This window comes from Nesoenas mayeri, assembly GCF_963082525.1.
Source record: "Nesoenas mayeri genome assembly, chromosome: 4".
Taxonomy (NCBI): domain Eukaryota; kingdom Metazoa; phylum Chordata; class Aves; order Columbiformes; family Columbidae; genus Nesoenas; species Nesoenas mayeri.
In genome coordinates this window covers 12044193-12061303 of record NC_137540.1, presented here as the reverse complement: position 1 = coordinate 12061303, position 17111 = coordinate 12044193, and the positions used below count along the sequence as shown (strand labels likewise).

The window sequence follows — 17111 nt, the reverse complement described above, 5'->3', positions numbered from 1 at the left end:
AATTAGAGCACCATACTTTTCCTCCTTTTGTCTTGAGCAGAGTTTGGTGATCTTTGTAAAAGAGCAGCCAGGGAACCAAAGCAGCCTTGGGGCAGCTAGGGTACCAGCATGCGGTTTGTGGGCCAAGTGCCTGCTCTGTGTTAAAATTTCTCGTTCATCTGTAAGTCTGCTATAGGAGAGCCTGCTGCTGCAGATCCTGCCTTTGCCAGTGGGACTGCAAGGGTTGGAAGGATCAGGACAGGAATTTCTTCCCTTTTCCTCAGTCTCACCAGTCCAGAGCTGGGAGATGTGCAGTTATATAGGACCAAGATTTACCAGACAGAAAAAGCCTGTGTGTCAAACTTTTAGTGCTTGTGAGCCTCAGTTTCACTTATCTCCTGCTACAAGTGCAGGCAAATACACAAGAAGATAGTGAGGTTCAGATATTTCTCCTTTTTTTAATTCCAGGAACATGATTTGTCTGGCTCAGTCAAGGCATCTTATTCCTTCTCAACTCCATGTGGTCATTCATGTATTTGCATGTTTGCTTTTTTGAGCAATGACCTCCAGGCTTGAAAGGTAACAGTGATTTTATTTGTAGGGTTTTGATTACTTGGGACATGAACAACCAAGTGGTGTTGCAGGCAAACCATAAGAAGTCATTCAAACCCCTGACTGGAAATAGATGCAACAAACTCCTTTGAAATAAACAGAACTGCAGTTTGCACCAGGATGTAATTTGTTACTGTGTTCCTTACACCATAACCTGTCTCTAGTTTACCTAAAACTTCGCCGTGGTTACTGCTGTTGGAAATTGTTGGTGTGCTCAATTAATCATTCTATGCTTCAAAATCCAAATTATGGTTAAAAAAAACTCCACCAAAAGTCTCTGAGATGCAGAGGCACTGAGGCTTTTTAGAGGAATGTTACCACAGACGTTTTTTCTGGAACTAATAGCTTATTTTAAGACAAACAGCTAGTTTAGGAAGAATAGAAATATTCTGTCATGCAGCCAGCTCTTATAAACATGATGGGAAGGAGAAGTTTAAATTACTGGCAATGTTGACTACACATACAGTCTTGCGATAAGTCCATTATATTTGCTGCCTTACTTTGCTAAAACTTTGACTCCTTGAATCATATTATCACCTGGAAACCTCACCTTTCATTAAAACAAACAAAAACCCCCTGAATACCCAGCATTTGTTGCTATATAGAAAGGAATTGACAACATGATTCAGAGAATTAGGAAAGAATTGCACATCACACTACTTGAAACCTAGTCCTATTTTTCAACAGGAGGGTCAGTGATCCATGGAGGAAAAAAAGACTTGTGCCTGGCAATGATCAAGGTGGAAACAGGAGAATAATAAGTAAAGCTATTTAAAAGTGTCTTTGATTCCTTTTTTTTTTCTTTTTAAGAGAAGGATTGGGATTTAGAATGTGGCAGATCCCTCAGCCTTTTGTGAGAGCAAGCAAGAGAAAGTCTATGGAACTTTGTCCTATACGGGACTACACCTAAAAGTCTCATCTTTGTGTGCCTTTGTCCATGCATAAACCTTTGAGTGACTTGCTCACCTTTTAAAGTTTCAAAATTAACTAAAGAAATGGAGCATTTTAAATCCAGAGTGTCTGTGTCTGGGCACGGAGTAGCAGTGACTTATCAGGAGCAATTAAAACAATTGAAAACTTTACTTATGTGGTGCTGTTTTAGGTAGATTTGTCCTAGTTCATGTGTCAAAGCATATTGTAGAAAGCAGGAAATGGGCTGTAGAGGTCTTGAGTTCATGGCTAAAAATGTTTCTTGTGTTTACAGGAGCACTAACCATCCAATGCCAGGGGAATATACAAAAAGCTATGGAAAGAAAGAATGGAAGTAAGTTAAGTTCCAGACAAATTATTAAAGCTCCATAAGACACAAGTGCCTCCTGATAAAACTGTTATCTAGGTGGCTGCACCTGGTCTGCAATCAAAGCACTCTGTTATACATGGTTTTGATTAATAGCGGCTTGGAAGATTGAGATCAACATGTTTTAGAAACCTAATGAAAGACTGAAGAGAAAACAAGTTCATTTTGGCTTTCTTTGGTTTTGCCTCCAGACTTATTTCCTCATAATGAGACTAAAATTTTATGGGCCTGATTCTGCTCTTACTTAACAGGAGTCAAGGTTAGTGCTGCATCTTAGCCCAGCACCTTTAAAATAATTATGGATTCTTTTTTTCTATGTCAGTGAATACGTAAACCAAGGAGGCCGTTTTCAGTGACACGGAGGCTCTTCAGCAGAGTAAAGAGAGAAAGAACAGAGCAGTACAAGTCAGTAGCTTGTGACTTGAAACCTGGGTTCAGTTACCTACCACTGTCTGTGACGTTAGGGAAACCACTGAGCCTCAACTTACCTTTATTCTCACTTGAAAATGAGGATAATAGTGCTCTTGTATCTCAAGACTGTCATGGGAATGCTAATGGTAGGTCCTTTGAGGAGAAAGAGGTCTTGTTACAGGACCCCAGTTAGAAGCATTTGGTATAACAAATGCAGGGGCCAAACTTTAGTGACATTATGCCAATTGATTTCAGCAAAAGTGATTCTTATTTCTATTCTCTGCAGAGAGGGAGACTACCACTCGTGGATTATTTTTATTTTCTTCTCTCAGATTCTTCAAATTTCCATTAAGCTAGATCTCCAGCAAACAGAATAGAGTCTTTTTCTCTCTGCTCCTCTTTCCTAAGTATAACTAAGGGCCTAACTGATTAAGGGAAATATCTTTTTGAACTTGCATTGATTACTCTTGATAGTTGCTTAGTGTTGTCTCAGAGGTTTGTGATGACTCTTCCATTCTTTATGCAATGCTTAAATTTTGTGGATTTGGGATAAGACGAGTGTTCTGTTATTATTGATGGGCTATCCCCTTGTACACCCTCACTGTGTGGAGATGTGTAGAGCACAACGCCTATGCGATCTGCCTGAGATAAATTGTAGTGCAGAGCATCCAGAAATACAGAAATGTAATACCTAAGCACCTGGCTCTTTTTCTTTCCCTTTGTCCTCGAGGAGGAGTCCATCTCACTTGTCATCAGGGATGGCATTTCTGTTTCTCAGGAAGAACTGGGCACCTAGAGATCAAGCCCTGCCTTAGCGTAATGCTGCAGAGCTGTCCTAGTAATGAAGATTAACATCCAGGGACTGAGGCAAGTACTTGAATCTGGCTCCAAGTGATTTATCATTTCTTGAAATCAGATTGTTGCAGTGATACCCATATCAGATCCTTGTGATAAGTCTTTCTGTAAAGACAGTTTCAAAGAAACCTGTATCTCCTCTGAATAAAGGAAAATAAAGTATTTTTCCAGTAAGATGGTCAGCTGCCTGATGCTGTAACTGGTGTGAATGCTCTTAACTCCTATTAACCTTTTTACATTGTACTGGTGTCCCCAGAGAAATCAAGAATCTGACAGAGCGCTGCTTTGTAATGGACTGTGGGTTAGAAGTAATGAATCACTTACAGGAAGTTGTCTTTGCTGGAATATAAATCATTATTTAGTCTCCAAAGCAAGTGCTTTAAAAAAAAAGCTCAAAGTGCTTTAAAAAAAAATAATAAAAAACCAATCTTCTATTTTGTACTCTTACCAGGTCCTTCAGCGGCTCCCTGATGTTGGCACAGGCATCATGGAAAGAATTTTCTAAACTTTCTGTCGGTATTAAAATCTGAACTTTTTACCCTATCTGTAAACCAGTATTGCCCTCCCTTCTGTCCACTTTTAATAGTATTATTGTTTAGCCTTTGCATTGTACTTTCTACCCACAGCACTGGAGTACAGCACAAAGCTCGCCCCATTTGTGCCAAGAGCTGAACTGTTTCTGTGCTCATGTCAGAAAGGAGGAAATGAGGCACTGAGAAATGACCATCCGTTGGCACCTGCTCTGGAACAGGACCCATTTCTTCTTGTGAGTGTTAATCAAAGCATGAGCTTGAAATTCCTCTCTTTTTTAGCCTCCCTCACCTTTGCTTCTGAGTTGTGGTTCATCAAACAATTTTGACTGTTTCACTTCCAAAGTGACATTAAAGTGTGGAAAAGTGTTTAAGACTGATCTTCAGTTATAACTTCATAATGAAACTGTCTGCTCTGTGAAATTTTCCAAGCCTGAAAATCTCCTTTGGTAAGCCTATTGCACTTCAGTTCCTTGACAATAGGCTTTTAAAATATTTTACAATGGGACATTTTTTTTTAAGATAAGATATTTTAGCTAGGACACTAACTGTCCTTGGGCTTTCTGTATCATGTGAAAGGGGCTCTGATGTGATTACTGTGCTATAACTCTGTTAGATAAATTGAAGGACCTTTCCCTTTTCAGCAGCTCTTGGATACATATCAGAAGCGAACTTTCCTTTAATATGAGCTTTGCTCTTTTTGTCTCTTCTGTGATGCACTTAAAGATAGCTATGTAGTGTCACATAATAGCTCAGAAATAATATTGGTAGCAAAATGATGTATAGTGCTTTTGGCCAGGAGATGAGGACACGCTGGAAGACTGTCTTGATATAGCAAACCATCCATCTTTTTATTTGTTTATTTTTAAAAAATGCAAGTCGCTGGTCTTTCTAGCAGCTTGCTCTTGACAGCAACTGCAACAACTACTTTTGTACTAACTTTTCATCATTGAATGTTTTTGTATTGTTTCTGGAAAAAAAAACATGCAGATGCATTTTAGTGCTACAACCAGTCTTCAAAAATATTTTCCAGCCCCTTATTAGAAACTCTGTAACAAGTTAATTATGTCACATATCTAATGATTGTTCTCTGCAGTCTTTGCCTCCCTTCTACAACTGTGATGACTATTGTGTAACTGTGACATGATGGAAATTTTGGACTTTATACTGTGGTCAGTGCTCAAGGAAATTTTGCTTGCTTGCTTATTTTGAATAAATGTGTCTAGACCAGATCTGAATTTCATCTGGAAGTGAGGTTTACTGAGATCAGGCTTCTTTGGGTAGCATGTGCATACTGGTTTTGTCCTATGTAACATGCAATCTAGGCCAAGAAGTGCAGGTTACGCTGGGGTTTTGGACTTTTAAAAAGTAAAACAATATACAGAGCAATAACTTGGAGGAACAAAAGGTGGCTTTTGGAGCACTTCTTTGGGAGGCAACAAAACCCATGTTCTCCCACAAGTAAAGAAGTGTGTGATAAATGAAGATGGTCCCCATGATACTCTTCGTTTCTTCTCTCCTGGCTCTTCCTCTGCAGGAAGATGCTTAGAACCCCTGATGCAGGGTTTCAGCAAGCCACATGTCTCCTAAGTCCTCACCTCATCAGGAGGAAGAGAAATGCACAGCAAGCAAGCCCTGATGCGGATTAATAGTCTATTTTTATTATTATTATTTTTTTTTTTTAATCAACAGAACACTGGAACAGGCTGCCCAGGGAGGTTGTGGAGTCTCCTTCTCTGGAGACATTCAAGACCTGCCTGGACACATTCCTGTGTAGCCTCATCTAAGTGTTCCTGCTCCGGCAGGGGGATTGGACTAGATGATCTCTTGAAGTCCCTTCTAATCCCTAGCATTCTGTGATTCTGTGTAATGTGTAGCTTTTAAAATCCCTTTTCAAGATCTTAGGTCTCAGAAGTGGTAAGCTGTGACACAGCAGCACCTGCTAGTGTGTCTCCAGAGCAGAAAACCTGATCCCCAGGTGGGTGCAATCACATCTTTGCCTCCTGAGGAAGTGCAAGGTTGCTAACATAATCTATGCTTCTGAGATTACTTTGTTTTCTGGCTGCTGAACACTTCCTGGTTGCTTAATCAAGGCACATTGAGCCTTAGTGTGATATTTCAGCTTTCTGTTTTGCTCTGTCTTTGAGACCAATGCCAGAATTTCACTCTCTATGAAAAAGACTCGTGCATTGAAGCTGACTGGGAATTGACAGGGCCCTGCTTACAAAGTCACAATGTGTGCCAGAGCTAAATACATCATTATGGCACTGCCACTCTGTTTGACATCATGTTTGTTGCTTTTCATTATGCCAGGTGTTTGCAGCTCTGTGTTAAGGGAGGACTGGAAGTGCAGTGTGCCTGCAGCAGCGCTGGGAAGCAGACTGTTACATCCTGGTATGATATTGCTGGTGTTTGAAGATGCAAAGGGCAGGGAGGGGCTTGGAAGGGGGGAAAGACTGTTCTCACCTAATGTAGTTTTCTTTCCTTGTGTGAGAACTTGGCTTCATTAGAAAAAAAAAAAAGAAGAGAAACAGGGAGAAAAATATGAGAATTATACTAAAGCTAGAAGTCTTACTTGTGGGTGAACATTGCTGAATATTAGAGGAACTGTCAAGTTAAATACTTGCCCCTGGTGACTCTAAAGGTCCTGCATCTGATCCTTGTGAGTCACCATCTCTAACGGTTCCAAGTCCAGTTTGTTTCTACTGAAGGCAGTCAGTACAATATGCATTTCCCTCCAGCCTGTGTTCATGTCTTCAAGTTTGTTCTGGATTTGCTGGTATCGCTATTTCTGCCTCTGCCCTTTGCATTCAAATTGATGCAAAGACTGAAATTCTATGATAATTGGGAGATATTTTTTGCATGTCTGCTCTTGCCAAATGGGCTGGCAAATATTTCACATGGTTTTACTCTGACATTCCCACCTCTGTCCTGGTCTCCTTGATCCATGAAGTTATGCAAATATTTGCTTGCTTAAATAAATATTGATGACATATTAGATTGACTAGAGTAGATTTTACCCGACTTCATCTATTGGCAACAAGATCACTCTGTTCTGTTCAGTTGTTTTCCTACTGTTGCATCTTGGATAATGTGTTAATATTTCAGCCCCCCTCCAGAGAAGGAAAATATTCTGTGTTCTCACATCCAAGATTCTTTTCCCTGTCTTTCACTGATTGGAAATCCAGTGGTTACATTTGACTGACTGAACATTACCTCATGTTTGGCTGAGGGTAAGACTGTGCACATAGGTTGGAATAACAAGCTATTGTGTATAAGCTACTAGAAGGCAGAAGAGAGGAAAAGAATTTCAAATACTTTGAAATGGAGGAAGGTAGATTTCCTCCACAATAAATGAGAAGCGAAGTGTACAGAAACACTTACTGCAGAGCAAACAGTATGTGTTGATTCGCTCCCTAATCCACAATCTCCAACACAAAGAGAAAAATGGCATTAAAGGCATCTCTTACTACTTGAAAATGTCCTTAAATTTCAGACTTGCTATAAATTAGTAATGACAGTAAATAAGGCATGGGAAACAGAAGTCATATAATCCAGAAAAATTCATACCCGTAAGTCAGAAGGTATGAGAAGAGGTAGGGAGAAAACAAGCTTCCCCTGTTAGTGTGCTCTCATACACGTGAAAAATTAGCAACATTTTCATTAAGCTAGCAGAAACTGTGTCACGTTGCGTGGTTTAAACTCTACTTGGCATTATAGGAAGCCAAGAATTGAAAGCTGTATTGCAGCGCTGGGAGGGTCTTGCTGCAGCAGCGGGGAGGAGAGCAGAGGCTGCTGGCTTTCCGAGGCAGTGCAGTTGCATTCCAGGTGCTCAGATGCTAATTGCTAAATAATTTGCTAGACAAATATAAGCCTTTTTTTTCAAATTACTCAACGGTTCATTTTATTTGTGAAGCTTAATAGGTACATTTGTATCAGAAAAGGCAACGTACCAATCTTTGTGTATGCTGTTTGCTATAGTAGAGATTCTCTTAATGTATTTCAAATTGACAAGCACTATAACTTCATTAGTTTCAACACACCTTGTTAATTGTTCACATTATATTGATAGAGACTTTTTAAACTTTCATGTTACCCAATAACTTGTTATCACACATCTGAGTCACTAACAAGGTTTGAATTCCATTTGGCTGTGCTTAACGCCTCCGTCATGTGGTGCGTGGAGCACGGTTACCCCTGTACTTATGCGCCTCAGTCTGATGGATGGAATTTTGGAGTGGTTTAAAGAGCATAGATTTAGATCCCACTGCATTTTTGTGTGTGTCTTTGTGCTGTTTCTAGATGGTAAGGCTTGAAACATGATTGCAGCATGACCTGTAACTGCTCTGGATATAATGTGTAAGGAGAAACAGACTTACTTTTGCAGAAGGAGGTTTGCGCATATAAACAAGGTTGTGTTTAAACTAAAAGCAAACAGTTTGAACATCAATGACTATTTTTGAAACCATTCCATAACCCGTAATATTTTGTTAAATAGTGTTACGCTACATCTAAGCCTTTTGTGCATTTCCACATGCATATTACGAGCAGCTCACCATTATGTGTCTTTGAGCATGTGTGGAATGACACTTAAATGGGCTAGACTCAAATCAGACTTTAATAAGTAAATCAGGCCATTTTAGCAAACCATTTGACCCTTGGTCCTACAAAGGAAGCCAGCTGGATGGATCTTTTGTTTTTGCTGACCTGTGTGTGCACTTCTGGGGCAACAAGAAATAATGCATTTGTCAGTGTTTTCTGAGGTAAACACAACTTGCTTTAAGACATAAGTGACTGTAACACATTAAAGTGCTCATGCAGCGAGATTATGTTCACATCTTATTTTGGCAAATACACTAAATTCCATTTGTGTTGCGGACTCTCTTCCTTCTTTCATGTAGCACACAGCTGGATTGCACTTGTATGGGTGAGAGAGCAAGTCTTTGGCTTTAGGTGAAAATGCTTATTGAATAGCTGTGCAGACTGCTTCCTCCTTCCTCTCCCAGATTGGATGTGTCTTGTCTATACCTGGGTCAGTGAAGTCACTCCACTGAAAGATGCTGAGAGGTAAAAAGCATCATCACCTAAAATGCTTATCTTACAGATAGTCTAGAACCACAGCATTCTCTTCCAATGTTGTACTTATTTTGCTAACCTGGCTTACTTGGAAATTAATCTAGATCAGCGAATAAAATGCTTACTGTCAAATTCAGTACAGACTTGCCCTTTAGTGATGGGATATGATCTTTTTCAGATTAATAGGAACTGGTTTTTTTTCCTGATTTCATCTGGAGGGGGCTTGAGCACCCATTGAAGGCTGTCTGCAAATGTAATTTTTATTTTAAAAGGTTTATGATTACTGAGACTGAGGGGTGACCTTATTAATATTTATAAATATATAAAGGGTGAGTGCCATGAGGATGGAGCCAGGTTCTTCTCAGTGGCAAACAATGATAGGACAAGGGGTAATGGGATCAAGCTGGAACACAAGAGGTTCCACTTAAATTTGAGAAGAAACTTCTTCTCCGTGAGGGTGACAGACACTGGAACAGGCTGCCCAGGGAGGTTGTGGAGTCTTCTTCGCTGAAGATGTTCAAAACTCACCTGGACATGTTCCTGTGCGACCTCACCTACGTGTTCCTGCTCCAGCAGGGGGATTGGACTAGATGATCTTTTGAGGTCCCTTCCAATCCCAAACATACTGTGATACTAATAAACAAAACACTAATTATCCCCTTCCATTGGCATAATGGGGGAAAAAAGCAACCGCCTAAAGGAGGTGAGCCACAGGGAAGAGAAGAGGATGGAGGGGAAGGCTTTCTCTTTGCTTTCCCAGCTGGCCGCCCACACTGGTCACGGACCACAGGCGCGATCCCCTCGTGGCCGGGTCCCGGTGCCCGTTCTGCGGCCAGCGGGGCAGAGCCCGGTTGGGTGGTGCCTTCCCCGGCCCGGCTGGCAGCGCCGCAGCGCTCTAAGGTTTCGAAGCCCCGCGGCTTTGCGGAGTAAAACCGCCGCCTGCCCGGCCTCCGGGCGGCCCGGGAGAGGCGGCCGTGGCTCGTTGCCCGCCCAGGGTGGGGCCTGGCCCGGCCCCCGGGTGCGGCAGGCAGCGGCAGCGCTCCCTCCCTCCCTCCCATCCTACTCAGTGCTCCCCGTGGCTCTGGGCGGCGGCTGCTCGGCGGACGCGCTCGCGGTGAGGGCGCTGCCCCGCGTTGGGGCGCTGGGGGGAGGCGGGTGGCGGCCGGACAGGCGCTCACTGTCGCATCTCTCTTTGCAGACTGAATCTTTGCATCTCCCTGCAGACCCACACTCGGCTCCGGCCCGGCGGACCCCAGAGATGGCGAAGGTGAGGCGGGCACCGTGCGGACCTGCCGGCGGCCGCGGCCCCTCGGCGGGCTCGCTCCGGCCGGTCCCGGGACGTTCCCATCTTGTCCGTCTCTTTACTTTTACTCCTCACTGATTTATTCTCGGTCTCCCTTAAAATAACCCATGGCCAAGGCTGGGGAGACGCGGAGGGGAGGAGGACGGGGAAAGCAGCTAATCATGTGAGGCGTGCGTCAGGCACAACTTTTTTTTTTTCCGACAGTTTCCACTAATTTGGCCAAGTTTTCGGTACCGCGTGTTTATATTGTGCCTGGGTGGAGGCTCCTTCCACTGCAGGAGGAAGGAGAAAAAAATGCCACGGTGGCTGTGCCCCGTGGAGGCTTTGGGGTCGGTCCTCTCGTCCTCGACGTTGTCGTATTAAAATTAGTATTTCTGGAAGACTTGCCACTGTTGCACAGCACTTCGGCTGGTATTTCTTTCCTTTGCAGCCCCTGTGTCCCTGATGTTACGTCTGAGCCCAGATGAAAGTTTGCAAAGCGGGGCAGATTCCAGAGTTTGTTTCTATAGTTACATCAAATGCATACGTTCTGAAAAGTAAAATAAGAGCTTAATTGTTTATTTATGGGTTTTGTACCGCTGTGGGAAGTGAAAGCCATAAAGTTGTGAGTGCCTTCACAAAGGCCAGGGTAATTGCACAGTAATGTAGTGGTAGTTTCATTATTTTAATGAGTGGGAAGATTAGTGGTGTTTAACACTCCTGTGAATATTTACTTTTATCTGGATTTAAAAGACAGAAAAGGTGTTACTTAAAAAAAAAGGTTTTACTTTTAATAGTATTCCACTAAATCCTTAAAGTTTTAGATTGGTTGGTTGGTTTGTTTGTTTGACAAAGAGGGGTTTTTTCTTTCTTTAAACAACAAAGATGGTTTGTATGACGCATCTTAAGAAAACAGGGACTATGCCAGTGCAAGGAATCTGAGTGGAGGGATCTACCTGGACAGTCTTTTGTTATGGCATGTGTAGCTTTACTTATAGGCTTGAGGGTAACTTCCTTTTAGTAAAAGCATGGAAATTTGCAGTTCACTCGTGTATTCCACAGAGACACAAACTTTAAATCCTGATTTTTGTAAAATGAATATTTGATTCTTTGCTAGCGTAAACTCTTTTTTTTATTGTCTTTATGCAGTAGAATTTTCTACTGCCTGAGGTAACACTCGGGGCAGATTTAGTAACTGTGGTGGATGGCGGTAGGTTGGAATCATTGGAACGCTGGGTAGGCCTTGTCCTCCAATTTCCACTTTCAGGTGGCAGCTTTCCACTGACTTCAGTAGTACTCTTTGCCTGTGTGACTGTTCTACATTTTGTTATGCCACGAAGGTATGGTAAGAAGTGAAAATGCCTATAAATCATGAAATGTTGAGTGTCAGTTGATGGTAGTTATTTGTACAGCTAAGGATTTGGAGTTCAGAAAGGCTGCACAGCACAATGTACTAAAGTCCAGTTTAGTCTAGATAGTATCGCTGAAGAATAAAACCTTTAGGGAAGGTAAGTTATTTTTGGAGTCTTGGTCACTGAAGTATTTCTTCTTGTTCAGTTATGGGAAGATTTTAATTTTTTTTTCCAACAACCTGAGGGATTTTGTGTGTCCATGTCCAGGACAAAAATGTTCATTCATTTTGTGGGAAAACTCCAGCACACCATAATGTTCCGTGCAGACTGTTCTCTTCATGCCTGTGTTTATCTGTTTTCTTTGGCAGATCACTGCTGTTCTAACAAGCTGCCTTTTCTCACCCATCTGTGTGTGTAGTGGTCTTTGTTAACGCAGAGAAGCACATGGAACTACCTGCCTTGGAAATGCTGCCCCGTGTTTGCTAATTTAGAAATCTGCAAAGAACGCAACAGGAATAGTTTCTGCTTGCATGCTGTGAACCAGTCTGTTTTGGTCTGCTACTCCTTATTTTTTCCTCGAATGTGAAGTTGAGACCATTTTGTGTATCCCGCTGTAAAGCGCTGGGGAAGGAGCCCTTGCTGCAGGTGAAGGTGTGGCCGCTGTAGCTGGAGTTCCTGCTCTGCTGACGTACGCGTGTGACTCGGAGCACAGGAATAGTGTTGCTAATTCCAGTAGTGCTTCAGGGCACGATGTCTCACATTCCAGAGTATAGACGCTTTTTCATTTTTCAGAATTGAGTCCTAAGCTGCTCTTTGGCTTTGTTGAGGTTACTTGTGAGGACAGGTGCTTTGAGTGTTTTTGCAAAAGTCCCTACATTGATTCCTACATTACTGTTCCTTGCTCTTCTCCCTCTCTCCTGCCCTCTTTATTTTTCCTCCTTTATCTCCCCCATATCTTTGGAATCTCCGCAGCATACTGACTCAGAGTTCAACACAGATATTGTGTAACTCTATTTTTTGTCAGTTTAAATTTAGTGAGGCAGATGTGAATACAGTCTGCTGACCAGAGCTTATTCTTTTCATTTAAGTGGATGATCTGGAGCATTAATAAACTTAGGTGTTTTGTAAGGACAACTTTATAGTTGTGCATTGGGATCACCTCTGTGCCTATATTCATCCTCTCACAACATGATTTACGTCCTGTTGCCCTTGAAATTTTGGAAAGGATGTCACGAAACAGGGTGTATATTTCTTACATGATGTTAGTTTTAAAGCAGAGTTTGAACTGGGATCTCTATGCGGTCTTCAGTGGCCACGAAGGCTTTTGATTTAGCACACTGTGTTGTGCTTTATTTGCAAGATGGCTGTGCTTATGTAAGAAATCTTAAGGAAAGCTTTCATTTATTCTGGCATGTGACCTTCTGGGCTCTTTTCTGTCTTCTGAAAATAGCGTACCTTCTCTGTTTGTCAACACATGTGCTGGAAAACGTTCTCCATTTCCATTCTTAGCACTCCACAATTTTCCTGTGTCATTTTGTAAACAGCTGCTTTAAAAAAAAAAAGTCACATACCACCTTCTTCATTAGACACTGGTCTTTCCAGTAGCAAATTGATGAGACCCCATGTTTGTTGCTGCAGAGCAGGATCATGAAAGGGGGTGGCTCTTCGTGTATGGGAAAACTGGCTGGTAAGAACTTGCTGTGAGCGGGCAGCCAGAAAGAAGTCTGAATTGGTTCAAGGATGGTCTTTTGTTTGCTGATAGTGAATGCTTTGTGTTTAGCACTGACTAAACATGGGATCTTGTGGGTGGGAAATTCTTCATGTCCTTGGTGGGAAAAATTAAAAGGAACCTCACTAAGTGGCTATTGTTGATCTTACAGATAATGCTATTGCCAGGATATGTGGCTGCATGATATCAAATTGTGAAACCTATTTGTCTCTTGGGAGAAGTTAACATAGCTCTGAGGTGCTGGTTAGAAACATCTCACCTGATGATATTGTATCTTCTTGTCCTTTTGCAAACTTTTGCTGGTGCAGCATAAACAAAAATAACAGAGAACATTAATTAATTTTCTTGTTTGGAGGGTTATAAATTCTAAATCGAGATAATCTCTTTCTTTGAAGTGTATACATATACATATATTTTCCTCTACCTGTCCTCTTCATGCTGATTTTGTGCATCTCATTGGTCTCATTAGTCTCATCAGTAGGTATCTGGTAAAAAATAGAAGCCACTGTTTATTTCTAAAGTATAATCATAAATTGCACTTTGTGCTACACAGGATTGCTTAACAGCGGTCAGTGTATTGGGGAATGTAGAAATAAAAGAATGTTGGGTAGGTTTTGGGCGTTCTAATCTTGTAATATTCTTTCTGTTCAGGACTTGGCTGTTGTCCTTCTCTTTGTATTTTACTGCCCAGTGTAGGATGTTGCTATTCAGTAAGGGATCACTCCAGATTACAAGTGGATTTGTTTCAAAGACTGTTTGTGTTCTCCTTTCCATTGATGTGCTTTTAATTCTGCTGGAGGGGAAACTTAGTAACCAAAATAAAAACAGCCTAGGAGGCTATAGTGTTATTGTGTATTTATTTGCATAAATGTCAAGGAACATTCTTAGAGATACTAAAAATATAATCATTTATTTACCTCTATAAAGTTATGAAATTTGTAAATAAATGTTAAATAGTTGCCTTTCAGTTCACTATTTCTCATGTTAGATCAGGATGGTGTAGCAGTTGTAATGCTGTGATCCATCTGCAAGAAACACTTTGTTTTGATAAAGTTTAAACTCTAATGTTGAAACTGTGGCTTAGTTGTCTGATAAATGAGTGTCTTGCTTTTGTCAGAAACTCTTTTGTATGTTTTGTATGTTATTTTGTTAGAAACCCCTGGTTCATAGCTCCTATTTCAGATTCTCTGTGACAGAAAGTTGACTTCAGTGCTTTGGGCAGCGATGGTGGTGTAGAACAGGTGCTTGCCCTCTCATTCTCTGGCCAAAAGGTGCTGTGTTTGGGAAGGGGGCGGCAGCTCTTCCTTCCATGGACTGAGTTTAACTGTTGCAAAGTAAATGCTGTGTGTCAGAAGGGAACACCTGGAATGCAAACTGTGCCCAGACATGGAGAAAGTCTTTTAGACTACAACTGCGCCAGGAGGACTTCAGGAACTGTTCATCAAGCTTAGTGTGTGTTGACGGTTTCTGCACAATGCTTTGGAAAAGAGATTATTGAAGGATTCTTCTTAGCTAATAAAAATGAGGTAGATGATGCAGAGTTAAGTATAATCTAGCATACATTGTCTAAAACAGCCACACACGTTGTCACAAGACTTGAGAATTGTGAAGAGGAATTCCACTAATTCCACTTGCTTATAACAAGATAAGCAAAGGAAAACTTTAACTTTAAAAATCAATAACTGTTTCCTCCGAGATCTATTGACCATTGGTCATTTCCAAGGGAGAATTGTGGTAGTTCTGTAATATTAGTTAAGATGATATGAAACAAACCAGCAGGAAATATCTTTTTAAATAACATGCTGGCTGGTGTAGTGATAAGGGAGGAGGAGGAAAACAGCCTTTTCAGTCTTTATACCAAATTAAATTCAGTTTATAAAATTGAGTCCCAAATACTTGAGATTTGTTTTCATGATAGCCTTTGGAATTAGCTTGGAAAATGACATTAAGTACATGTTGTTGTGCCTAAATTTGACGTACTGCCTCAAAACTTGCTTGTAATGGGAAAAGCAGAACGCTTCAACAGAATTGTCGTGCCTCTGAAGCATGCTGCATATTGGAAAGCATCTAGCAGAAAGAAGTTTGTCGTTGCTATTAAACAGCATGACACTTTGTGTTATGATTTTCTGACATACGAGAGAGGTAAACCTGAACCATTACTGCTTGCACAGTGGGAGGGGTAGGGAGTCTCTGGCAGTAACAGAGGGGTGGCCTGGGAGGCAGTGGTGCCTCAGGGCAGGTTCAGGTTAGTGCTCCCCAGCTCTTTTTTCTCTCTGCTCTTCTGGCTGACCTGTCTTGGATGAGTACATTGACTTGAAACCAAAACACTGTGTGGCTGAAATTGCTAACTCGAGGGAAAGGCTGTACTGCAGAGGCCAGATGGCTGTGCTGCCTGTGTAATAATCTGGTGCTAGTCTCAGTAAGTGTCCTGGCACTCCTTTCATGCTCTTTCTTGAGGGTGGAAAAATGCCCTGCCTGTACTGATTACTACTTTTGTACAGCGATGCTTACCGTAAATTTCCCTTCAGCTGTTAGAAAAACCTCCCTATTCCCAAAACTCAGCTGTTTCCCCTTTTGGCCATTGCTCAACTTCTATAATTTGTAAATAAACTTCTGTGCTATACATATATAGGTTCATAAACTGTCATGTATAAATAAAGCAAGAATTTTGCATAAGGATGATGAATATCCTTTTGTGTTTGACCCAAAGAGAAACTCCCTGAAGAGCAATGTTCCATAGAAACGTAGTGGAATTATTTTTGTGTTTAGACAGGCTGATCTTTTATCCTTATGTTTGAACTGTTATTTATTTTTGGCTGTAAAATACTATGAGAAATGGAGCTGAATCACTTAAATAAAAAGTTGCTTATATCAAAAGAAGCATGATGAAAAATTGACAGCCATTGCAGAGTTCAGTAGGTCTCATTTGCAAGGCACCAGTGAAAATGAGTGAGATACTGGTTCAGAGCTCCTGTAGGTTTTTCTTGAGGAGACGAGGTTCTTATTTCCAAACATGACTTGGATCTTTGTGCAGCGTTTCTAGTATACATGACTTGTGCAATTATTTTCCTGAATTACTTTAGCAAATGATAATTTCTTAGTCATTTTCATGCATTCAGGTGTCACTGTTGTAAATATCAATCCTGCAAGCTACCGTTACGTAAATTTACCTGAACTTAGCTGGTGTACCACCGAGTAAAACCATAGCAGTACCTTTTGAGTGAGAGCCATGTTTAAATACACACAGACTGCTATTTAGTCAGACAATTGCAAGAAAAATGCTGTAATCTTTTGGATTGTGGATTCAAATTTAGTCTGTACTCATGTATGGACAACTGAAAGATTCTATATCTTTATTTCACAGTTTTTTTCCCTTTCACCCCACCCCCTTTTTTCCCCTCTAGAACACCAGAGGCACCGTGACAGCCTTCTCTCCTTTTGATGCCAGAGCTGATGCAGAAGCCCTTCGCAAGGCAATGAAGGGAATGGGTAAGAACAATTTATTTTATGAAAAGGAAAGGACTCTGACTACGGCTTTGGAAACATCCTTTCTGAACTACATATACACACACTTTTTTTTTCATTAGCAGAGGAGGATAGGGTGTGCCTCTGCTTGTCATGGAATGAGAACCCCCCAGACAACAGAAGTCTGGGCATGTCATAGTTTTGACTGTGCTGTTCTCAAGGATGTTTATTTTTATGTTAGCATAAGTGAAAATAGAAGGTGGTTTACAGGACTCATTAAAAATGGATGCTCCACTGGCTTCTCTGCATGTAGGGTTTTACTGCACAGTAAGCTAGACTTGGAATTTACAGGTGAGAACTATGGAGGATTATGACAGTATAGTAGAAGCTCTGTGCTTGGAAAATGTACAACAGCCCCCTTGGTCTGAAAGTGTGTAAGCGCAGTACAGTTACTCTGAAGAAATAATTCAAGCACACAGCATAGATGTAGACTAATAAGTTGTCTGTAAACTCATGCTGTGGC

The 17111-nt window shown here is 41.3% G+C and overlaps 1 protein-coding gene across 1 annotated transcript in view; it reads left to right on the top strand.

Annotated features, from left to right (window-relative positions):
- Window positions 1-17111, top strand: part of ANXA5 (annexin A5) — a gene marked incomplete at its 5' end in the record, with an annotated part of 44139 nt that overhangs the window by 12236 nt on the left and 14792 nt on the right. The window contains 2 exons of the mRNA XM_080343341.1: window positions 9521-10027; window positions 16528-16612. Coding sequence (XP_080199467.1) covers window positions 9521-10027; window positions 16528-16612 — 592 coding nt within the window. The remainder of the gene's footprint in view (window positions 1-9520; window positions 10028-16527; window positions 16613-17111) is intronic.